Below are 27,432 nucleotides of genomic sequence, written 5' to 3'. Positions count from 1 at the left end.
TGATGCACAATTCCACCTACTTTTTTTGTAGTAACATGTGTATCATATACAGTCTGTCCTCGTATAGCACGATAGTTGTGTTCCTAGAAGCCCTCGTGCAATGCAAAATCGTGCAATATAAACAACAGGCCCTATGGGAAAAGTAGGGTTATGTGCCGACCACCCAAGATTGAACACACAAATGTGTGTTCAATTTGGAACCAAAACATTACCACACACAATAAATAATCGGGTAATTTAATCGTTATAAAATACTTACATATTTTATAAGTATTTTATAACGAATAAAATACATAATAAAAAATAATATTATAATATATATTTTTTTTATTATAATATAATAAATAATAAAAAATATTTATTATTTATTATATTATAATAAAGTATTTTTAGTATTTTTTAATACTAAAAAATTATTTTTTACGAATAAAATACGTATTTTATTCCTAAAAAAATTATATTAAATAAAATAGTCGTAATAAAATACGTATTTTATAATATGTAAGTATAAATTATAAAGTCGTAATAAAATACGTAAGTATTTTATTACGACTTTTATGACAGCCGTTCCATCTCTTCCAATTCTTGTGTCTTAACTAATGGATTTTAATTACACTTTGAGTTGTTCCTGCTATGAAAGTTGTTTTTATTTTCTCTGCATTCTTTGTAATTTTTGGCGTTGCCTCATTTAGGTCTGTCCCGGGTAAGAATTTTTGACTCAGTCCGCCTCTGTTTATCGATATTGCTTTTTTTTTTTTCTCTCTCTCTGAATCTGCAGTGTGTCTTCGCCAGGACGCTTCCTTTTCACACCTTTTAAGTATTTTACTAATTTTTAGGGAATAAAGCACAATTACAAAACGAGGAGGCACGCTTAATACACATAAACAAAGCTGCGCGCATGTAGCAACTGAATAAACAACACCGTAAAGGCTGAGATACACTATTAACACCTCACATTTTACTAAAGCACATTTCTGGGGGTTACTACCATAAAACAATAAAAACAATTTCCAGTTGCCTTTCTGCTAGTGGAATCTGTTATAAACTGGTAGTAAGCTCCATCTAATTGCATTTGCGATTATACCGATAGATGGAATTGTGTTGGTTTTTACGTTTTTATGGTGAAATGTGTTTCCCTTTCACTGATATAAAACACATAAATACATTTTCAGAATCTTCTTCATTCCTATCGTGTTGCGTTCAGTTGGGGTGATTCCGCGTTCGACTGCCATTTCTTGTAAACACAAAGGCGAATCGTGCATAAGCGAATTCGGTTCGTGTTATATAAGATATCGTTCCCCTATTTATAAATTGTGTATGATCGAATTCGTGTAATGTAAACACGTGTTATACGAGGACCGACTGTACTCACACCTACAATTTTTACTTTCAAAAAGCTGAAGATCAGACAGTTAGCAGGAGAAAAACATGCCATTTTCAGAACAAGTGGGAGGTTATTATAAATATGATAAGGCATTAGAAATTAAATTTCACTAACAAAATACATATTTTAGATTAAAATACAGAAATAAGAAAAAGCTGAAGGTTGTTATTTGAAGGATATTTTAGAATAAAACAGACACAAGTTAAACATCAGCTGATTATGACATTTTTAGGAAATAAATTGTTGCAGACTTTACAACTCTCCAGAAATGTTCAGTCAAAGTTTATTTATAACAATAACACTGCTCTTCAGGCTTGGCTGTCAAAAGCATTTCTGACGTTTTACCAGAAGGATACAAACTAAATTCATTTATTTATTTATTTTTATTTATTTTTTTTTTACCTGGTTCAACTGACACCTCAGTACTGGCAAGAAGAATCATTAAAATGCCAGGCATGACTGGGAATAATTCTTTTATAAAGCATCTGGTAGGTTCACACAATGAAACTGAGAGAACTGAGGCAGCAAAACATCTACTGCTTCATCCATTTCTTTATCTCTAATGGCATGAAGAAGTACTATAAATTTTTCCCCAAAAAATTTCAAATATGAAAATGATACACTATTAACTGATGAAATTTTTTCTACTTTGGCATTTATAAGAACTTTTTAATGGGATCTTAATCAATAACAAACATCAATAACAGCTTCACACCATACAAGTACAAAGAAACAAGAAAGAGTTGTTAATAGTGTGTAACCGACAGAACAATGCTGTTTATCCTGCAACCTATTTTGAAGCATGCCAGCACATACGACAACCAGTTCGTTAACAAAAATAAGCAGAAATTTTTAAAAAAAGATAAAACAGTTTTACTAATTTTTTTTATTTTTTTATTATTTATTTATTTATTTATTCATTATTATTTATTTTATTATTATTATTATTTTTTTTTTTTTTGCAAAAAGAAAAGGAGCTAAATCGAATCAAAAAGAGAGATTCTCCATCAAACTAGCCCACTGGCAAATATTAACTGGTCATCTGCAAGGAGACCTAACTGAAGTGTGTTTAAAGACTTTAAATGGACTAAGCAAACTAAATAAAAAAAAGTAAAGTGCAGCCATTATCAACCCACTGCAGGATGGAGGCCTCCTCAACAATTCATGCTGAGGGAAATGGACCATAATCTGCCACGCTGGTCCAGTGCAGGTTGGCAGATCGACCGTATTCAGCAGTCGGGGGCTTGAACCCCAGTCTACTCAAAGAGCGGGTGCTACTGCACTCCCGCTCCTGCCCACTCGGCTATCCTTACTCTTGCTCAGACAACACAGACAGACATAAATTTAAACTAGAAAAAGGATGGTAAGAAAAATGATATGCATGACAGATGTATAAATATTTACTCCACAACACCAAATTTATCCCACAAAACGTGTTGAGAAGTGAGTTATTCTGAATGAATTTAAAGGATTGGACAAATTATTAAAATGGATAGGCAAATGGTGTTGGTTTTTTTTTTTTTAAAGTGTATTTTATTTTTAAACAGCTTACCATCCAAGTAGACCTGATTGAAGTGTTTAAATAATCAAGGATTCAAAGCTGGCTACTTATGAGAGAAGTACAACCATGTAAATAATGTTAATCTAATTAAGAAATATCGAAATTGCAAGAATAACAGTACTGTTCTAATCTTCTTCATATATTCATATAAAATTAACATTTCTACAATTTCCACTGTTTATGATTACTACATTTTTGTCTTTCGTATCTTTCATTAAGTCTGATTACTCAGTTAATATTAACCTGTATGCCAAAACAAACCACATAAATCCTAAAATCATTTCTTTTTAATTCAGGGATGAAAGAAGAAGAATCAAGAAACAGAGAAAATATTTTTAAAAGGTTTCTCAATTGCACTCTACATACATGCTAAATAATAATAAATAACATACAATACTATCAAATATATAACTTACAACATATTTTACTTAGCCCTTGTTTATTTAAAACAATCATGGTAAATAATGCCACAGCTTGCATTAGTGGATAAATTAAACCCAACTTTGGCACAAAACTGCTCTTCTTAACTCTGCCAATTAAAAAACAGAAGAAATGTATATCATAATTTTCTTTCATGCCTGAATCACTAAGGAAGGTAAAATTGATATAAGTGAAACATGACAATTAAAAAAAAAAAAATCATGGTTTTATAGCCAATGAGGAATACTGGCTATAAAAAAATGATATGCAGGTAAGGAACAATATTTGGGAGAACAAAAGTATTGACAAAACTGTTAATTAACATACCTCTATCATGCATAGCCAGCATGCTACTGCTAGGAACCAATTTTCTATATAACCACCCAGGAATTGGCTTACCAGCCCAGTCCTGACTTTCATCAAACTCTTGTCTAAAAGGCGCATGAGGATCTGGTTCTGCTAATATATATCGGTACCCATCCTTATTAAATGGATGTTCTAAAGGATATCCGTGAGGAGGCAACTTCGGCATTGTCAGATCACTAGAAAAGTAAACAGATGTAGCTTAAAAAACATATATATATATATATACACACACACACACACACACACATATATATATATATATACACACATATATACACACACACACACACACACACACACACACACACACACACACACACACACACACACACACACACACACACACATATATATATACACACACACATATATCCAATATTTTAAATTAAATGAAATAAAACATAAGCCAGTAGTATGGCAAAAACTGTAGAGCGAAAATAAATAATTATTTATTTATTCATTTCATTATAATTTAACTTTATTTAATATAATTTAACTTTATTTAATATAATTTAATGATAGTATATACACATATATATATACACACACACACACACACACATATATATACATATACACACACACACACACACACACACACACACACATATACACACACATATATATATATAAATATATATATATATATATACACACACACACATATATATATACATATATATATACACACACACACACACACACACATACACACACACACACACACACACACACACACACACACACACACACACACACACACACACACATATATATATACATATATATACACACACACACACACACACACACACACACACATATATACATATATATACACACACACACACACACACACACACACATATATATATACATATATATATATATACACACACACACACACACACACATATATATATACATATATACACACACACACACACACACACACACACACACACACACACACACACACACACACATATATATATACATATATATATATATACACACACACACACACACACACATATATATATACATATATATATACACACACACACACACACATATATATATACATATATATACACACACACACACACACACACATATATATATACATATATATACACACACACACATATATATATATACAGGGTGTTTCAGTTAAACGTTTCAGAACTTCTAAGAGGGGTAGGGTACATCCTGACAACTCGAAATCATATAGCAATGTGGGGTCGGAAATGCTTTCCTGAAGCGGTGTTGTACACAGAAGCACCATAAAAAGAAAAGCGACCGTAAGTGAGAAATCGTTTTTATAATACATGAAAAGAAGCAAAAGGTACATGGATTAAAGTAAGTGTTCGAAGTTTCTTCCACGGGCTACAATGCACGCCTCACATCTCTGACGCATGGACATCCGAACATTCTGGAATACTCCAGGCGAATTTCGAATTTGTTGAACAAGAACGCCAAGTTAGTAGGATGGATGATTACACGAACGCAGAGTTAGCCGATATGCATTTGGCGTACGGGGCTGCAAATTGTAGTGGGCCAGCCGCACAGCGTTTGTACGCGGAACGATATCCGACGAGGCGTATTCCCAGTCATAATTTCTTTGCAAGACTGCACCAGAGGTTAGCTGAGAGAGGTTCATTTGAAAGAGCTGACAGGGACAGGGTAAGAACAGCACGGACTCCAGCCGTCGAACAGAATGTGCTGCAGCATGTACAGGGGAATCCAAGAACGAGTACGCGAAGTCTAGCAAATGCAGTCGGGGTTTCCCATTGCAGCGTCTGGAGGATTCTCGGAGAACAAGACATGCATCCGTTTCACATGCAGCGTGTCCAGACACAGCAACCGGAGGATTATGCATCTCGTATTGCTTTCGCACAGTGGTACCTTGGAAAATGTGCTACAAATCCCCTTTTTCCTGCTGAAGTGTTGTTTTCCGATGAGGCATCCTTCACAAGGGAAGGAATTTTCAACACGCAAAACGACCATATCTGGGCGGTCGAGAACCCGCATGCAATACGACGTCGTGCAGCACAGATTCGATTTTCGGTCAATGTATGGGCCGGTATTATGGGAGATCACCTCATCGGACCTTACCTGTTACCGTGTCGTCTAACCGGACCTATCTACTTGATCTTTCTGCAGCAAGTATTGCCACAACTTTTGAGAGATGAACAGATTTCTGCATCGACGCAACATGGTTCCAACACGATGGAGCCCCTGCCCATTATAGCGGAGATGTTCGTAACTACCTGGATGTCACATTTGGTCAACAGTGGATCGGACGTGGTGGTCCCGTGCGTTGGCCTGCTCGGTCACCCGACCTATCAAGTCTTGATTTTTATTTCTGGGGTCATATGAAATCGCTAGTTTATGACACCCCTGTTGACAATGCTGAGGAGCTGGTTGCAAGAATCGCAGTAGCTGCCGAAGAAATTCGAAATTCGCCTGGAGTATTCCAGAATGTTCGGATGTCCATGCGTCGGAGATGTGAGGCGTGCATTGTAGCCCGTGGAAGAAACTTCGAACACTTACTTTAATCCATGTACCTTTTGCTTCTTTTCATGTATTATTAAAACGATTTCTCACTTACGGTCTCTTTTCTTTATGGTGCTTCTGTGTACAACACCGCTTCAGGAAAGCATTTCCGACCCCACATTGCTATATGATTTCGAGTTGTCAGGATGTACCCTACCCCTCTTAGAAGTTCTGAAACGTTTAACTGAAACACCCTGTATATATATATATATATATATATGTTTCTCGAAAAAGGTTTTGAAGTCATAGGATTCACAACATTTAGTACTTATAATTTACTTCTTATTACCGTCTGTCTCTTCCTTGTTCTCAGTAGTTACAACAATTTCAGCTTTTTTTAGCCCTTTACCTTCTCCTCTCTACCTACAAACGCGCGCGCGTGTGTGTGTGTGTGTGTGTGTACACACACGTTTGTAGGTAGAGAGGAGTAGGTAAAGTGCGAAAAAAAACTGAAATTGTTGTAACTACTGAGAACAAGGATGAGACAGACGGTAATAAGAAGTAAATTATAAGTACTAAATGCTGTGAATCCTATGACTTAAACACCTTTTTTGAGAGCCAGCCAATGAAATCAAAGATAAGAACAGCAAGAAGTAAGGCCTCTGTTTCTGACATGAAATATATGCAGCACTTGGTAGATTTGAAAGGCCGGTATGTAAGATGAGGGTTAAAAGTTTAATTTATAATTAAATTATCATCATAAGGCATATATATATATTTCATGGCTGGGCCGACAGAGGTTGAATGCATAGAGAAAGGTTAAAATGAAAGAAGACAACTTACTGATGTCGAGCTAGAGAGAGAGAGAGAGAAGGCCTGTACTGCAGTAGAGAATGAAAAAGTTTCAAAAAAGGTTTTTTGGTATACATTAGACACCCCTAGTGTATACCAAATTAATGAAATTAATTTGGTATACATAAATAAATAATTAAAATTATCTAGCTACCCCACATGCCATAGATTTGTAGGTTAGAGAAAATAATCAAAATCAATTCAATTTAATTTAATTAAATTAAATCAAATTAAAATTACAAATATATTTTAGAGGTAGGAATCAAACACTTGAAGTAGTACATCCCAGTGTAGCAAGGAATAACAAGCTTACAAAGTAGCGATAAATAGTAGCTAAACTTTGTTTAGGCAAGAAAAATGTGTTAAAGAAGGAAAGGGGCATCTCGATATTGCATTCGGTAAACTAATGGCTCATGAGAAATAAAAATATATATAGAATTGTAGGAAACTGTAAAGAATATGGAAGATGACGAAAATATGTCTCCTCGGGCAGTTTGGGATTACTATTCCCGTTCCTATAGTAGGACCCTGAACATTGTTCTGGGAGTATACCCCCAGTGTTCAAGTCAGTTATGTATGGTATAAAAAATATGAAATAATAAAAATAGCAAAAAAAAAAAATAAGAATAAAAATAAAAAAGAAAAATAAATTAAAATACTCCTCGGTTAGCCAATCAGTAGGTACAAGTTTTCTAAGTTGTAAGACACCAGTACAGACTATACAATATGTACAAGCCTAGCAGCTATAGAATATTAGTTTAGCATTAGTAGAGGCATACGATGCAAGAAAGCAAGCTTGTGCAGCATCAGCAGAAAAAAAAAAAAACTTCCCATTTCACCCCTCCATTTGTTCCAAATGCCTATCCAGCTCAGCCTTAAATTTATTTAGGCTATCAATTTCCACGACAAAAGATGGAACTCTGTTCCATCAATCAACTACCCACTGGCTAAAGAAATTTTCGCACATCTATTCTACAACTGTCTTTCCTCAATTTGAATCTATGCCCCCTCAGGTTCTTAATCTGAGCAAGAGGAAGAATCCCATCAGCATTCATGCTCAACCCATTCAAGGCCTTATACACCTCAATCAGATCACCTCGCACGTGCCTACTCTTCAAGCACTGCAATTTGCAGAACTTAAGCCTTTCTTGGTAAGAGCACCCCTTTGTTCCATTCACCAATCTTGTTGCCCTTCTTTGTACTCGTTCTAGCAACTCTACATCCTTCCTAAAGTGAGGCCTCCAGACCTGTACACAGTACTCTAGGTGTGGGCTGACCATTGCCTTGTATAACGGGATAATCAAACTCCCCAAATTCCATTTCTGCACTGCTTATGTCTGTGTGACACCACGTCTCCGATATCGTAACAATATTTGCCTTTGATGTCTTGACTAGCACTTCAAGCTCATCAAATTTATTAACTATACTCCAGCAATGGTGTACATGCAAGTATACATTGTTGTTGTTATTTGGTTTTAGGAGCATTAGCAACTAAGGCCATATTGCTACGGGGATATGCGGTGATCATTCCCTGACCTTTCCGCATCCTCTGCATTGGTGATGACGAGTTCGAACCCCGGTCTAATCAAGAAGCGTGTGCTACGCACTGCTGCTCCTTCTCACCTGGCTACGGAGGTGCCTGCAAGTATACATGCACCTGTTTCTACTCTTTGTTACCCTAACACAGCCCATGTATTTATTTGTTCCACTATGACTCCCAGCAGTCCTGGAAATCTCCACTGCCTTGCTTTCCAGGCTGCTGCTCATTCTAATAGAAGCAGTGCAAGAATAATTTTTGCCGCTGCCTGCAGCCACTGTTAACCTTTTAGTAAGTGTATCCCCCCCCCCCGCCCCCAAGCTGGCAGTTTTCCGAAACACCTAACACTGCCTCAATAGCATCAGCAAATATTCTTGCACCCTTTCTATTTAAGTGTACCCCATCCCTGTAGAAGCAGTCTGTTCTGTCAACAGGCACCAACAAGGCTGAAAAAAATTCTACCCCTTGAGCCTTGCACAATCTTTCCCGGGCCGAATTGATCAACAAGGCTCTCGTCATATACTCCCTCCTATCGTGTCTGGGTAGAATTGCAGACACTTTCGCATTCAACCCTAACTCGCGACTTTTTTTCAACACTGACCTGTGCTTGTTAAGTAAAACTAATGACATCAAGAGTATGATCTCTTACTCTTGATGTCATTAGTTCCAACATGTACAACAATATCACCTTTTGTGCCCTTAAAAGATGATATCTGCTCTACAACATCATCAACTTTTGCCCCTGACAGATATAACCTGGTCCTGTTCCACCTGTCTTTCTTGCATAGTATATTCCCCGTCTCCCTGACAATACTCATCAACAATAACTAGTTTCTTGGAGACCAGCACATTCTGCCTTGGAAATTGCCTGATGCACAGGAGTGAGCTCTGCCGTTGAACTGGGTAGCTGAGAGCTTGATGGGCCCCTCATGTCAATTTCTTCGAGGGCATTTACTCTACACCTCAAGCTCTCATAAACGCCCATCAGAATGCTGAGTTGGAGCCTAATTCTTGACACTCTAGACACCTAGCATACACAAAGGCATCCTCCTTGGCTAGATCACGTGCTGTTTTAGAAAAGTTGGCAAACATTTCATACATTTTTTGAAATTGTGATGCATTGGAGATTCGCCCCCACCCCACCTTTCTTTCTCTCCCAGGTCACAGCACTCTTGCTAGTCTATGATCTTTGCTTCACAGCTCTAGTCTGGGTCATGATTTTCATTTAAATACAATTTAATTAACAATGAAATTTAATAAGATTAATAATATTTCTGATTAATAATACTATAATAAGCTAACAGATTCCTAATTGAGTGCTTCATATTATGCTATCTAGTTTTACTTTATACCTTACGCTATCAGTTTGCAATATATATACGTTACGCTCAGTGGCATAGCTACCATGTAGGCAGGCAAGGCAATTACCTCTGGGCCCAGGTCCTTTAGGGGCCCGGCATCTTTGGCTGTCTCCTCTTATTGCAATTTTCATTAATTAAGTAGGGGCCCGAACAAGTTCTTTCCCTCTGGGCCTGAAACAGGGTAGCTACACTACTGGTTACACTATTTCTTATCGACTACAGTATGGCGGTTAATTCAACAATATAGGCGCCAACACTGGAAGTCGTAACTTCCAAAAACCGCTAGTTAAATTCAAAATAAGAAGCTAACGAACACTACTAAACCTATTTAATTTCTCTGTAAAACACAAAGTAGTATGTTGATAACGAAGAACACGGCAAAATTTAAAAATACTTATCCACTTACAGCAGCCAAAAATCCATCGATAATTCTCTTCCATGACTAAAGCACCCTTGATGTTGTTGTTTTTAATATGTTTAAAGACAGGACTACCTGAGGCCATATTGTGTCTGTTACAGTTTATTTAATATATTATAGCTATTTAATTACATTGATATGTAAGCCAATATGCTTCAAATGGTCCTTGAGGTTGTCACAGACATTCTCTCAGATAGGCCAAACAAGCTGTACTTGCTACCTGGGAGTCTAAAACGCTGGTGGAACTGATATTCGAGTGACACTCAAGTCCAGTGGACCCAATTTCGGCGAAGTCCGGACGGTCCGTGACAGCCAAACCCTCTGCTTGCACCTTCACGATGGTGGGACTGTTAGTAATCCTGGGTATAACCTCCATGCACAAGTACATGGTGGGTGACCACACAGGTGTGAACCAAAGTAAGCAGGGGTCGAGGTGTGGTGCCCACCTCACATGGAGGAATGCCGCCCTTCTATGTTACCAGGCAGTACTAGGTGGAAGATGACTCTCATCAACCGGCGCAATACCACCACTTTGCTTATTGGAGGCTTGAAGTGGTGGAACCCATGTTTAGTCTCTAGAGCTAAGTTCCAGTCAACCCTTCCCTATCTCTTCCATCATGCAGTATGATTGATGACTTTTGAGGTTATGATGAACGTCGTGGCGAGATCTAATATCCCTTACATTTCGAGGGTACAGTCTAAAACGGTGTTCGCAGGTGACCGCTATTAGTACACCAGACCGAACCTACTGGTAACTCTATAGGAGGCTTTTGGATCAGCTAGTGTATAATCTTGCTACCTCTACTCTGCAGGATAGTGACTGGAGGGAGTCCGAGTAGTGTGTATGCGGGGAGCACTGTCGTGGCCACATTTTGTGAAGGATCTGGGTATATTCTAACTACGTATACACCACATCCAAAAATTTCATTACTTCATACAGAATGTCCCACCCACTTTTTCTTACTATTGAATACACCATGAATTGTTAAACGAATAGAGCAAACTTATCTGCGAAAAGATCTAAACCTCCCAAGCACTTCCTAATTCATTTCACACATATATGTGGTCTCCACTTGCAGTCTGCCAAACCCCATGTACTTTTTCTGACAGAATCTCAGTTATTGGTTCATTCAACTACTGCTCATCTCAGATGCCCAAATTATTCGCTGTATGATTCCTTTCGCCTCAAAGGTGGTACTTGTGCATATGTCCGTTCTGATATTCCCTGTCAGAGACTTGGCAATTTGGAATCTCCTCTCTTTGATCTTCTCTGGCTTAAAATCTCTCTACCTCATTGTGTCAAATTCATCTGTTGTCTCTACCGTTCTCCCAACTCCACTAATCACTTGGAGCACTTTGACTTCCTCTCTTTGCAACTTGACTTTCTCCAGTCCAACTTTCCTAACAGTGAGGTCATTTTTCTTGGTGATTTTAACGTTCACAACTCCAGCTGGCTTCCGTTTTCTAGTCACACCGAACCAGCTGGTCGAGTTGCTCAGGCTTTTCCAATTACTAATGACCTTGCACAGATTTTTCATCTACCTACAAGAATACCGGACAATCCTAATCATACAGCCAACACGCTTGATCTTTTTCTCACAAACAACCGTGCTAAGTACTCAGTCAAAGTGAGAAGTCCTTTAGACACTTCAGATCACAACTTGGTGATTGTCTCTTCTTCAATGTGAGCCTTTATCTCATGGCTATTCCCAACCTCGTGTTGTTTGGTTACAAGAATGCAAAATGGGATGACCTGCGAGATTTCTTTTCTTCTTTTCCTTGGTCGGATTACTGTTTCGAAACGTCTGATGTAAACGTTTGCTCAGATCGTGTCAGTGAAATTATTCTTGCAGGAATGGAATCCTTTATCCCACACTCCACTTTAAAACCTCGTCCTTTATCTAAACCTTGGGTTTCCAATAAATGTGCTAAGGCTGTTCAAGAGAAGAACGTTACATATCGTAATTGGTTTGTTTCTAATTCTTCAGTTTCATTTTCTGCTTACACCAAAGCTCACAACAATTGTAAAGCAGTTATTAATCAGTCTAAACTAGAGTTTGAACAAGCTAAGAGTAGAAAACTTGCTTCTTGCCCTAATGGTAGCCAAGCATTCTGGTCTCTTGCCAAAGCGATTGGTCGCAACTTTTGCCCATCTCTGCTCCCACCTCTGTCCAAACCAGATGGTTCTGTTGTCACTTCAGCCAAGGATAAAGCTGACCTGCTAGCATCCCATTTTTCTTCCAACTCATGTATTAATGATCTTGGAAAAACACCTCCCACCATTCCTAACACGCTCCATTCAATGCCTCCTGTGGTCTTCCGTCAAAAGGATGTCAGAACGATTTTGACGAATCTTGTTGCTAAGAAAACTCCAGGTCCCGATGGCATTTCTCCACTTGTTCTCAAAACCTGTGCTCCCGAACTTACTCCTGTTCTATGTCGCCTTTTTTTCATCTTCTTATTCCAAAGGTGTTTTTCTTTCTGCTTTGAAATTTTCTCATATCCAGCCAGTTCCTAAAAAGGGTTCATACGTATTTCCTGAAAATTACGATCTACAGAAGTTCAAGTCCAATGTCAACAAATATCTTCTTTCGTCTTCTCAACCTCCAACCCAAGCACGGTACTAAGTACTATAGGTTCTAATACCTCTCGTGTTTAGGGTTTACATAAAAAAAAAATATATATTTTAAGAGTTCTATGTTTGCATGATTTCTGACGAAATTCGATAGAATCTGAGCTTCATTCAATCTGCCGAATGAATGAAAGGTGCTAGAGCAGATAAATGAGTGAAGCGGACAGTCTACTGTGAAGTGATAGATGCTGTATAAGCTTGCTTTCTTGCCATATGCCTCTACTAATGCTAATTTGTTAAATTTTGAGTTTAGTGTGACAGGATGTGCATATGGTGAATTTTCTTCCAATAATAAAAACAGGTGTGTAAGATGAGCGAGCCCCAATTCTCAGTCTTGCCAACAGCACTTCTCATCTGTTCTGTCTGAACCTGGAGAGCTATAACTTTGGATCGTGTTTTACCTGGTAAAGTTTGTTGGTGGTATTACTTTGCCAGATCTGTAACCAGTTGTGGTAATTTAACTTGTGAATTATAGGCTTTTAATAAATAAAAGGAACCTGAAATTGTTGTGAGAATGTAGGAATAGTTTGTTTAGTGGCAAGATTGGCACTCTAATTTCCCGGAATTCTAGAATGTTCCGGGATCCAACAAAATGTTATTGATTGATTGGATTCGCTGCAGGAGAGTAACTGATGGTGAATGGTTTTTTGTGTAGGATGAGAGGAAGAGAAATTGTTATTTATGGCATAGACCATACTGGAACAGTCAGAGTAGATTAAAGCAAGTGAAATGGAAAATTCAACGATCTAGTCAAGTGCTAGCTTTATAGCTACTGCCATACTGCTCCAATTTATACAGTAGTCTTACATGTGCAACAGTTGCAAAAGATTTCCTGAAATCCAAGTATATGATATCAAAATTATTTTTTGCATCCAGTTAGTGACAGTTATGCTCTAAAAATGTTAAAATTTCCATGACCTAAATTAGTATGTATCTGCCTGTTTATTTACCAGTTCTTGAATAAAAATATGCAAACATTATAATTGAGAACTTTCTCTACGAAACTACCTATTTCTTTCACTTAAATACAGTAGACTCTTGATTTTCCGGGATATATTGTAAATAAAATTCCCAGATAATCGATTTCCCGGTTAATCCAAAAATACAGTGTCTCCGATATATGTAAGAGATACGTTCCAAGACTTCTCACGTAAGTCGAGGTTTACATAACTCGGGAATGACTAATAAAATATTGCTACTATATCCCTGATATGCCAAAATTACAAAAACTATGTAATATCCTCAGAAGAATGAAGAAAAATAGTAATATATTTTTAATTAGTTCAATGAAAAACTTTATCTGGTAACAGTTGTGAAGTAGCCAGAGTGGCACATAAGAAAAAAAAAAACATAAAAGGAAGAAAAAACACATGCTATTGTACTGTAAAAATATATATTTCATAGCCTTGGTTATTACAGTTGACTTCATTGGTGCCAATCGCTTCACCGCTTCTCGTATTCTGTCTTTCTCCTTTATTGTGTTCACCATTGCCACTGACAAATCTGAATTCCATGTGATACTTGTTGATGTTTGGCCATTTTCAAACATACTTATTATTTTAATTTTGTGATCCAACTCGATCGCTTTCCTATTTTTGATAGATTTACTAGTACAGCTGTCACTTATTCTCTTAGTCAGCACCTGATAACAGTCAAAATTAAATTTTCTGAAAAAACTTCACATGGGACAAAAACTCGCCATCATCAGCTCAAGCAAGCTCACAATTTACTAAAGCACATTTCTAGAGGTCACTACCATAAAACAATAAAAACAATTTGCACTTTCCAGGTTATTTGGCTTTTCTGTTAGTGCAATCTATTATAAATGGGAAGAAAACTCAATTTATTGCATTTGCGATAATACCGATAGCTGGAATTCTGTGGGTTTTATGTTATTGCGGTGAAATGTGTGTCCCCCTTCACTGAAATCTTCAGTCATATAAAAGAAATAAAAATAACATAACGTAAGTCCCAATCTACGTAAGTCGGGGACTTTCTGTATCGAAAAATGTTCAGCAACCTACATAAAAAGTATGGCGATAGATAAAAAACAAAAAACTTAGCACGCACCACACGGGTGTCCAATATGATGCTTCCCTTTATTTTTTACGATGTCGATTTTAAATCTAATAGCTTCCCTTTAGTTTTTACAATATTACGTATCGTTTGGTCACCAACATTATAACGGTTCCTTAGAGATTTAACAGATGCACAGTTTTTAAACTTTTAAATAATTTCAAGTTTTTGTTTGATTGAACGCATAACTCTTGCATTTGCCCATCATTCATGATTTATAAACAAAAAAAAAAAAAAAAAAAAAATACTATAAAAAAAAAAAAAAATCCAAGATCCCCGACATAAATAACGAAACAAAATTTGTCCTTTTGCAGTGTGACGGAACACAACAATCAACACGACACACCAAAACAAACTAAACATTTGTCTCTTTTTTTTTTTTTTGAGCAGCGGGGGTTGCAAGTAATAGGCACACTAATCTCCCAATGACGACTTATAATGCCGCTTCTTGTCACTTATTTACGACTTGCAAAACATCTGTTTATACCTATTCTAATTATTACTTGAATTTTATGATTTCTGGTTGATTTTTTTTTTTTTTTTTTAATTTGGAGTCTTTAAGTGTCCCCATTAATCCGCTTCCCGATTAATCCAATCCCGGTAAATCGACAAGAGTCTGCTGTACTTAATAAAAGTAAAGTAAAGTAAAGTAAAGTAAAGTGCAGCCGTTATCAACCCACTGCAGGATGGAAGCCTCCACAATAATTCATGCTGAGGGAAACAGACCATAATCTGCCACGCTGATCCAGTGAGGGTTGGCAGATCAACCGTATTCAGCAGTCAGGAGCTTGAACCCCGGTCTACTCAAAGAGCGTGTGCTACTGCATTCCCGCTCCTGACCACTCAAGCTACGGAGGCCTTCTGTACTTAATATTACCATTTAATTCATATTACAAAATGTATTAGAGCAGCAAAATTCATGACCTAACCATGACAAAGATAAAGCCTCCTCTTTTTATAATACAAAATGAATTCTTTTATAGAACGGCATGCTTATTCAAACTCTGATTTTATGATCTCTTTTAAGGTTTAAGGGTGCATTTCAGCGTAAAACTTTTATTTTTCCTGACATCCAACAGAGTAAGCTTTCAAATGAGTGGACGCATGTCTCTGTAGCTGCCATTTACTTCCAAATTTGATAACCAGAAAATGGCTTACAGAATTATATAGATTTACAAAAAATCATCAACTTTACATTTCATTGAGCATATGTTTTCATATCAAAATAGGTACAATTCCATGCCTTTTAGTCTTCTTTCCAGTAGATGCCGACTGGCTGTCACCTGGAAACTTTCTTTTGGCACTTCGTCCTTTGCCACTAGTGACCCCCGTTACTAAATAAACAAAAATTATATAAATAAAACATGACAAAACAGATATTTTTAAAAAATTAGAGCACTGGCAAAATGTCTTATAAACCTCTCACAGTTATAGTGTTTAATGGGGTCAAGGGTCCAATAAAATGTTATGCATTTATATATAATACATGAATTATTAACTATTAGCAATAGACTTATAAAAAGGAGGTTTATATATATATAAATGAATATTAAATGAAACCTCTTAAAGGCAATGTTTAAAAAGTTACATATGATTAAAGCATTAAAGCATTTAGCAGCATTAAAGGATGCAAGAGTATATATAAGAGTTTGCATTAATATATTGAATAAAGTATGCATAAATGGATGTGAAAGTTACACAAAGTGCCAGTAACTAGAAGGGTATGGAAAGTAGAAAAAGAAGCAGGTTTGTAAAAGGTGAAAGAATATTAATATCCTAAAGATTATGATGAATTAAGAGAATTATGGGCTGAATTACCATGCCAATAGATAGTGGGAGAACTGTAAAGTAAAATTAGTACATCAAAACACTAATAAAATAAAAATGCAAATAAATAAACAGAAAATGAGAATAAAATGATAGTGTTATAGCTGTCATCAGATATGGGGGGAAAAATATTTAGAAAATGGTCGAATATAGGTATGGCAAATATGCTTGATCTGATGTCAGCTAAAATAAATAAATATTGATACACGATCAGTTATTTCATCAGGGGACTACACCTAATATAGGTATGGCAAATATGCTTGATCTGATATCAGCTAAAATAAATAAATATTAATACACGATCAGTTATTTCATCAGAGCACTACACCTAACCATGTATTGGGAACTGCATTTCAATACTTGTCCATAGAAAACAGAAAATAGTTCCACTTTCACTCCCTGCCATCTTAATCCTTCTGCCGCATTTAAAAAGCTAATTGCTTTACATAAAAAACTTCATGCTAAATTAAAGAACTCAACCCTACCATTTCTCTATATGATTGCTAAATTCCATAAACAACTCATAAGTTTCAGATTCATTACCAGCTCCAAAAACAGTGGCTGCTACCTTCGAGCCAAACATTTTTTCAAACTACTAAAAACTATTTTTAATAATCTCACATCTACTTGGGTAATAAATAATAACCTCATCATCATCATCAGCCATTTTCAATCCATTGCAGGATGAAGGCCTCCCGGCAAATTTCCAGTTCCTTCTGTTTTGTGCAATGGCCATCCATTTACTACACACAAACTGTTGAATTTCATCTGTCCATCTCCGTTGTTGTCTTCCAGGTTTTCTTCTAGCTCCTCTTGGGTACCATTCTGTTATTTTCTTAGTCCATCTGTCATCATGTCTTCAAGCTGTGTCCTGTCCTGTCCAAGACCATTTTAGTTCATTAGTTTTGATAAGAATGTCCTTTATTTGAGTTTGCTGCCTAATCCATGTGTTTCTCTTCTTATCTAACAGTCTTATTCCTAATATAATTCGTTTCATTCTTCGTTGTGTAGTTCTCTCCATTCTTTTGGTGAGTGCCCAAGTTTCACTCCCATAAGTCATGGTGGGAAGTATACATTGGTTAATTATTTTACGTTTCAGACAAATTGGAATATTGCTCCTCAGTATGTGACTATTTTTCCTGAATACTATCCATCCAAAATTTATTCTTCTCTTGACTTCCAGCCATTTATCATTATTACAGCTAATAACTTGTCCCAGATAAGTATATGACTCCACCTTTTCAATTACTGCTCCTTCAATCATTATATCCCTATCTGTGGCATACTTGTTCATCATTACTTTTGTTTTAGCCATATTCATCTTTAGTCCAAAATCCTTATAATCTCTGCATAACTGATTAAGATTTTCCTCTAATTCTTTGGGATCGGGCTTATGGCCACAATGTCATCTGCAAATCGTAAATGGTTTAGGTACTCCCCGTTCACATTGCCTCCTTTCTGTGACCAGTCTAATCTTCTGAAAGTTTCCTCAAGGGCAGCAGTAAACAACTTCGGATATATTGTGTCTCCTTGTCGAACTTCTTTCTCAATTTTAAATTTACTACTGTCTTTGTCTAGTCTAATAAAGGAGGTAGCATTCTCATATATTTTCTTCAAAATCATAATATATGGGGTATCTCTGCCTTATCTTTCCAGTGCCCGAAACATTGCCTAATGCTGTATGGCGTCAAATGCCTTTCCATAATCTACAAATGCCAGGCATAATGGTGTTTTATATTCATTTGATTTCTCCATTAGCTGTGATATTACGTGAAGGTTAAACCCTAGTTGAGAATTCTTTCCTAAAGCCAGCTTACTCTTTTGGTTGATTCTCATCAAGTATTCTTGCTAATCTGTTGGTAATGAGCCTTGTGAACAACTTGCAGATGTGAGATAACAAGCTAATTGGTCTATGATTTCCAATTTCTGATTTATCTCCTTTCTTATGCATCAAAACTACGATTACATTATTCTACTCCTTAGGTGTCACACCTTTTCTAATGCATTTTGTAAAGAACCTTGCCAGTTTTTGTGTCATGTCTCTTCCTCCCAATTTTAACAACTCTACAATAACTTCACCTTCCCCCAGGGCTTTCTGATTCTTCATTTTCTTCTATGCATGTTCTACCTCATCAGGAAGGGTATCGGGTATATCACATGTGTTACTAATTTGCAATTCATCTTACCCACTGCTGGCATCATCCCCTCGCTCCTTGTATAATTCTCTATAGTAGTCTTCTGCTTTTTAAATTATGCCTTCTCTGCTATTTATAAGTACAACATCGCTATTCTTCAGTTTCAGTATCATTTGTCTTTCTGTATTACTGCTCATGGCTGCTGGTTTAAATCCTTTGTTTTCCCTTAATGCTTGTTCTACTTTTCTTGTGTTAAATCTTCTTATGTCCCCTCTGAGTCTCTTTCTAATGGCTTTGCATAACTCAGTACACTCAATTTTCTCCTTTTCAGTGTTTATCTTGCTCTTCAATGATAACCTAGCTGTCATCAACACCTTCAAATATTATCATAACAAACATAGATACATTTGACAAATAGATATTTATTTAAAGTATACCCAGTATAAAATAAAATAAAATAAAATATTTCAGTAGCTTTCGGAACTCGTGTCCCTTCGTCAACTGACAAATTTGAATACAAATTTGTCAGTTGACGAAGGGACACGAGTTCCGAAAGCTACTGAAATATTTTATTTTATTTTATTTTATTTTATACTGGGTATACTTTAAATAAATATCTATTTGTTAAACTATGGACCCCAGTACTCCAGGCCCATTTGTCACTATAGATACATTTGATTTCGCCAACCTTTTTACCTCCATACCACATAATTTAATGATATTTGTGCTAAAACAGCTTTATCACAGATACAAAGATAAATTAAACATAAATGAAAATACTTGGAACAACTATGTAAACCTCTGTTTACTCAATAACTATATTTTCAATGGCAAACTTACCTATAAACAAACTATTGGTGTTCCTATGGGTTTCCACATTTCCAGCTTAGTATCAACCTATTCTTGCATTATTATGAAGAACTATACACCATAAATAATCCTAATTATAACCTGTTAGCTTTCAGATGATATCCTAGTCTTAAATACTAACTTTGAACCTATAGCCAAAGCTATTTACCCTAATAAACTTAAACTAAATAAAGAAAACTAATTACACAGCCAACTTCCTTGACCTCAATATACAATTAGCACTACTTCACCTCCATATGATATTGACATATATGATAAAAGAAATAAATTTAACTTTGATGTCATCTACTTTACCCTAACTAGCATTCCAATATTTCCAAAAAAATACATAAAAATATAATGTGTACTCAAACCATCAGATTAGCTTACATATGTAGTAACCAACTATTGTTCCCCAAAGCTCTACAACTCCTTTATAATAAGCATGTCAACAATAATATCCCTATCTACTTTGTAAAATACTGTTTCAATATAGTTTTCCATTTCATCAGAAATAAATTCAGTTATAATTTACTATGAACTGGTCAGTTCTAAAAGTATCTGTAAAGTTATAAAATTGTCTGGTTGAATTCCACTACTTGGTAAGTAATAGTTATACATGATTTCCGATGTAACTATTTTCTTTGGATTGATTGCCTTGTCTCTTTACTCACTAAGTTTCTACCATTGGATCTGTTTTAATAATCATTCATGAAATTACTTATAATTAACTACCCATGTTGAGTCTTTGCTGACTTCTATTAATTTGTTTTAAGTTATGGGTTGGATCCATCCAGGACCCAATGCCATAACAATGACAAGTTATGGCATTGGGTCCTGGATGGATTTTTAAAGCTTGTGTTAACATACTACACCTTTGAAAATCAATCTCTAGTTTTTCCACTAAAATTATACCGCAGTCTTCAGATTTTAGTGACTTTGTATCACTTTATACAATCTCCTAACTACATCACTATTAGGTATAGAGATATTCAAATTTTTGTTCCTTGGAATTACTTCTTGTTCTTCCTTCTTAAGACTGAACTGTTTCATGTCTATAGACTTGTTTCTTGTTCTTACCTAATTAGATTCTTAACTACACTACCATTGGATATGTAAATTGGTACTTTATACTTGGATTCATTTGTTATTCTTTCCACAGTGAACTCACACCTGTGGATTCATCTAGATTTATATGCATGGAATTAATTCCTGTTCTTCCATACTATAGTTGTTTCCTTGGAATTGTTTCATATACATGGACTTATTTCCTATTCTTTTATAATTCGATCCTAACTACACCACCTATGGATCTTAAGTCACCATGATACTTATATCCCTGGAATTATATCACTTCATAATTGGATTCTTAACTACTCTACCTTTGGATATAATGTCAACTGATTCTTTTTCCTTAGATTCATTTACTATGGTTTCCTATACAGGGTGTTTCAGTTAAACGTTTCAGAACTTCTAAGAGGGGTAGGGTACATCCTGACAACTCGAAATCATATAGCAATGTGGGGTCGGAAATGCTTTCCTGAAGCGGTGTTGTACACAGAAGCACCATAAAGAAAAGAGACCGTAAGTGAGAAATCGTTTTAATAATACATGAAAAGAAGCAAAAGGTACATGGATTAAAGTAAGTGTTCGAAGTTTCTTCCACGGGCTACAATGCACGCCTCACATCTCCGACGCATGGACATCCGAACATTCTGGAATACTCCAGGCGAATTTCGAATTTCTTCGGCAGCTACTGTGATCCTTGCAACCAGCTCCTCAGCATTGTCAACAGGGGTGTCATAAACTAGCGATTTCATATGACCCCAGAAATAAAAATCAAGACATGATAGGTCGGGTGACCGAGCAGGCCAACGCACGGGACCACCACGTCCGATCCACTGTTGACCAAATGTGACATCCAGGTAGTTACGAACATCTCCGCTATAATGGGCAGGGGCTCCATCGTATTGGAACCACATTGTCTGTTGCGTCGATGCAGAAATTTGTTCATCTCTCAAAAGTTGTGGCAATACTTGCTGCAGAAAGATCAAGTAGATAGGTCCGGTTAGACGACACGGTAACAGGTAAGGTCCGATGAGGTGATCTCCCATAATACCGGCCCATACATTGACCGAAAATCGAATCTGTGCTGCACGACGTCGTATTGCATGCGGGTTCTCAACCGCCCAGATATGGTCGTTATGCGTCTTCCCTTGTGAAGGAATTTTCACGGTCATATGAAATCGCTAGTTTATGACAACCCTGTTGACAATGCTGAGGAGCTGGTTGCAAGAATCGCAGTAGCTGCCGAAGAAATTCGAAATTCGCCTGGAGTATTCCAGAATGTTCGGATGTCCATGCGTCGGAGATGTGAGGCATGCATTGTAGCCCGTGGAAGAAACTTCGAACACTTACTTTAATCCATGTACCTTTTGCTTCTTTTCATGTATTATTAAAACGATTTCTCACTTACGGTCTCTTTTCTTTATGGTGCTTCTGTGTACAACACCGCTTCAGGAAAGCATTTCTGACCCCACATTGCTATATGATTTCGAGTTGTCAGGATGTACCCTACCCCTCTTAGAAGTTCTGAAACGTTTAACTGAAACACCCTGTATATGATGAAACCATAGGTAAACCATTTTACCTATGGTTTCATCTAGATTTATATACATGGAATTAATTCCTGTTCTTCCATACTATAGTTGTTTCCTTCGATTTGTTTCATATACATATATATGAAATATACATATACTTATTTCCTGTTCTTTTATAATTGGATCCTTAACTACACCACCTTTGGATCTTAAGTCACCATGTTACTTATTTCTAGGGATTTAAATTAGTTCTTTTTCCTTGGATATATTTTCTTGCCAAATTGGATTCTTTATAAATTGGACTATAGATTATAAATTTATATCTCAAAACATTTGTTGATTCTTGTTTTCTATACTCTGATACATTTGCAATCATTCCCTTATATGAGATTATTCAACTTAATATAATAAAGCCTCATCATTCGTTTTGACGTGTATGATTTTGGCCAACGTATTGTACAACACTATTTATCTATTAACGGTAATGTGTTTAAATTGTATGACTTTATCATGATAAAAGTCATACTATTCCAACCACATTTCTTTTTCCAATGCTAATTTTAAATTATCTCCATACATTTGTATTCTAAATACGACAATAGAGGTCACTATTTTCCCACTGTTTTGCATTTCTTCGCAGCTTACTATTAAGTCCACTACACTGCTATAAACAGCTTTATCATGTAGCTATATTGCTAATGCGGTTGAAATTTGCGTGCATTCATCTACTCTACTGAATATGTGAGTGTCATCCCACGCCTTTTTCTGTCTCCTACATATATATATACGCACTATAGACATAGCAGCTAATGCGCCAATAAACAACCATACACACACACACACACACAACACACTACATATATTTTTCCCGACAGCTTGTTTCCGGTATGCATTTCTTGAAATACTCCAGGTATCGTTCACTTTCTTATTATACTTTCAGTGTTGTTTTAGATTCGTTTCTCGGCATGTTTCAGCACATTTTTCATATCATTACAAGCATTTTGGTATTAGCTCCCTTTTATACTAATGCTTACAAATGCCACAGCCCTTACTATAAGGTTGGGCTTCACAACTCCAGCAAGCTTAGTGTTATTTAATAACTTTTTATCTTTCTGCTGCCTATTTAAACTGCACTTCCTGTTCATAAAACTATTAGTGTACATGAGGGTGATATGAACGTTCCTACTATCCTAATTCTATTGCTATTTTTCGTCTTTATTTATTTAAAATACTCCTATTTCCCTTCCCCCATCCCCAATTTAATACAGACTGTCCTCGTATAGCACGATAGTTGCGTTCCTAGAAACCCTCGTGCAATGCAAAATCGTGCAATATAAACAACAGGCCCTATGGGAAAAGTAGGGTTAGGTGCCGACCACCCAAGATTGAACACACATTTGGAACCAAAACATTACCAAACACAATAAATAATCGGGTAATTTTAATCGTTATAAAATACGTAAGTATTTTATAACGATTAAAATACGTAATAAAAATAATATTATATTATAATAAAGTATTTTTAGTATTTTTTAATACTAAAAAAGTATTTTTTACGGATAAAATACGTATTTTTTTCGTAAAAAATTTATTATATTAAATAAAATAGTCGTAATAAAATACTTACGTATTTTATAATACGTAAGTATAAATTATAATACGTAAGTCATAATAAAATATTGCTAATGCTTTTGCTTCTATCGTAAGCAAACTTGCTTTTTGTTTGATTTTCTATCCAAACAGATGACAGCCGTTCCATCTCTTCCAATTCTTGTGTCTTAATCTAATGGATTTTAATTACACTTTAAGGTGTTCCCGCTATGAAAGTTGTTTTTATTTTCTCCGCATTCTTTGTAATTCTCGGCGTTGCCTCATTTAGGTCTGTCGCACGTGCAATATCACATGGTCTTTCATTTCGCTCAAAGCGTTTCACAATTTCATATTTTTTTCTCTATCGACAGAGGTGGACTGGCCATAAGCCTTACCGGGGAAACCCCGGTGGGCCCAAAGCCGATGTGATTTTGGCCATAAACTGTAGTATGAGGCCACTATAAAATTTCACGGGTAAGAATTTTTAACACAGTCCGCCTCTGTTTATCGATATCGCTTTTTTTTTTTTTTTTTCTCTGTATCTGCAGTGTCTTCACCAGGACGCTTCCTTTTCACACCTTTTAAGTATTTTACTCATTTTTAAAGCACAATTACAAAACGAGGAGGCACGCTTGATACACATAAACAAAGCTGCGCGCGTATAGCAACTGAATAAACAACACCGTAAAGGCCGAGATACACTATTAACACCCCACATTTTACTAAAGCACATTTCTGGGGGTTACTACCATAAAACAATTTCCAGTTTCATTTCTGCTAGTGGAATCTGTTATAAACTGGTAGTAAACTCCATCTAATTGCATTTGCGATTATATCGATAGCTGGAATTGTGTTGGTTTTTACGTTATTATGGTGAAATGTGTTTCCCCTTCACTGATATAAAACACATAAATACATTTTCAGAATCTTCTTCGTTCCTATCGTGTTGCGTTCAGTTGGGGTGATTCCGCATTCGACTGCCATTTCTTGTAAACACAAAGGCGAATCGTGTATAAGCGAATTCGGTTCGTGTTATATAAGATAACGTTCCCCTATTTATAAATCGTGCATGATCGAATTCGTGTAATGCAAACACGTGTTATACGAGGACCGACTGTACCTCACCCTATACCATGTGCTTGTTCCAAATTTATTTATTGAATCATTTAAATCCTACACATTCTAACATAGTATGGACAAGGTAAAGTCTACATATTGATATTAAACATATTTACATTAACCAGATTTATTTTAACTTTTTTTTTTCTTTTTTTTTTTTTTTTTTATGTAAACCCCAAACATGAGAGGTATTAGAACCTACAGTACTTAGTACCGTGCTTGGGTTGAAGGTTGAGAAGTCGAAAGAAGATATTTGTGGACATTGGACTTGAACTTCTGTAGAGTGTAATTTTCAGGAAATATGTATGAAGGAAGGTTGTTCCAGGAAACGGCAGTTGAATGAATAAACGAGGAAGAAGAAAAGTTGGATTAGTGAGTTTGAAGTTAGACAGTAAATGGTTGTTGGCTGGTGGCTGCACGTGTTCGGACTGTTTTGAATGAGAGAGCGGGAATTATTGAAGCCAATTCAGAAGAACAATGCCCATGGAAGTATCTGTAGAAGAAGCATGCAGCAGAAACAGTATGTCTATGAGACAGCAAGTGGAGAGACTCTGTTAGAGATGAATCATTAATTAACCTAACTCCCCTCTTCTGAATAGAATCAAGAAGCCTGAGAGAGGTTTTGGGGGCACCACCCAAGATGTGGGAACAATATCCCATGGTTGGGCGGATTTGCGATTTATACAGAGTGAGCAGCTGTTTGGAAGAAAAGTAATGCTGAGAGCGAAAGAGAAAACAAAGTTTTTAAATGCAGAGAAAGCAATATTTGTAATGTGCTTGTGCCAAGAGGGATTAGAAGTCAGGGTAATCCCCAAAAGAGATATATCATTTTGCTTAGAAATCAGAGTGTCACCAAAGATAAGCATAGGGGCAGAAGAATCCTTTTTGAGAGAAATAAGACAAGACTGAGTTTTAGAAGGGTTGAAATCAACTAAGTTGTCTTTGCCCCACTGGAGAATTACCTGAAGATCGGCATTTAAAGAATTCGTAGCAGATTTTCAAGAAGTTGAAGCTGATTGAGCAGGGCAAGGTTTCTCAAAATGTAAAGTGGAATGCAATGTGCTATCATCGGCAAAACTATTAATAGGATTTCCAGTCAATGGAAGAAGGTCGTTAATATATAAGAGGAAAAGAGTGAGGGAAAGAACTGAACCTTGGGGCACACCGGCATTAGTGGAGAAGTTAGAAGACAGAGAGCCATCTACCATCACCCTCAGTGAGAGATCAGAGAGAAAACTGGATAACCATTACAAAAAACAGTTGGCAAACCATAATATGGAAGCTTGTTTAGAAGACTTTTATGCAAAACATGATCGAAAGCCTTTGACATGTCAAGAGTTTACTTGTGTTTCACCGAACCTTTCCATTGAATTAGTCCATAAATGGGTAACATAAGTCAGAATGTCACCAGTGGATCGATACTGATGGAATCCATACTGGCGATCATTGATCAGATGGAAGGTTTCTAGGTAGTTTAAGAGTTGGCGGTTAATTGATTTCTCCATTATTTTAGAAAGAGTAGAAGTAATTGCAATGGGACGATAATTGGATGGGAGGGATTTGTCACCCTTTTTTGGAACTGGCTGGATATGGGCAAATTTCCAAGCAGAAGGAAAAACACCTCTGAAATAAGAAAGTGAAAAAAGGCAGAAAACAATAGGAGTAAGCTCAGGGGCACAGGTTTTGAGAACAAGTGAAGAAATACCATTGGGATCTGGAGCTTTCTTAGCAAGATTCGTCAAAATCCTTCTGACATCCTTTTGCCAGAAGACCACAGGAGGTATTGAATGGAGCGTGTTGGGAATGGCGGGAGGTGTTTTACCAAGATCATTAATACATGAGTTGGAAGAAAAATGGGATGCTAGCAGGTCAGCTTTATCCTTGGCTGAAGTGACAACAGAACCATCTGGTTTGGACAGAGGTGGGAGCAGAGATGGGCAAAAAGTTGCAGCCAATCGCTTTGGCAAGAGACCAGAATGCTCGGCTACCATTAGGGCAAGAAGCAAGTTTTCTACTCTTAGCCTGTTCAAACTCTAGTTTAGACTGATTAATAACTGCTTTACAATTGTTGCGAGCTTTGGTGTAAGCAGAAAATGAAACTGAAGAATTAGAAACAAACCAATTACAATATGTAACGTTCTTCCCTTGAACAGCCTTAGCACATTTATTGGAAACCCAAGGTTTAGATAAAGGACGAGATTTTAAA

General features: G+C 36.4%; 1 protein-coding gene across 1 annotated transcript in view; it reads right to left on the bottom strand.

The window, feature by feature from the left end:
• The window catches only part of ash2 (Set1/Ash2 histone methyltransferase complex subunit ash2), a 347,019-nt gene that overhangs the window by 117,698 nt on the left and 201,889 nt on the right, over nucleotides 1-27,432 (bottom strand). Inside the window, exons 9-10 of the mRNA XM_090370069.1 lie at nucleotides 16,350-16,440; nucleotides 3,693-3,907 (exon numbers count right to left, since the gene is read on the bottom strand). Coding sequence (XP_090226195.1) covers nucleotides 3,693-3,907; nucleotides 16,350-16,440 — 306 coding nt within the window. The remainder of the gene's footprint in view (nucleotides 1-3,692; nucleotides 3,908-16,349; nucleotides 16,441-27,432) is intronic.

The sequence above is a fragment of the Mastigoproctus giganteus genome, chromosome 3, assembly GCF_048544385.1.
Source record: "Mastigoproctus giganteus isolate SK-2022 chromosome 3, ASM4854438v1, whole genome shotgun sequence".
Classification (NCBI taxonomy): domain Eukaryota; kingdom Metazoa; phylum Arthropoda; class Arachnida; order Uropygi; family Thelyphonidae; genus Mastigoproctus; species Mastigoproctus giganteus.
Note: the sequence above shows the minus strand (reverse complement) of the source record. Positions and strands in the feature narration are given on the sequence as shown.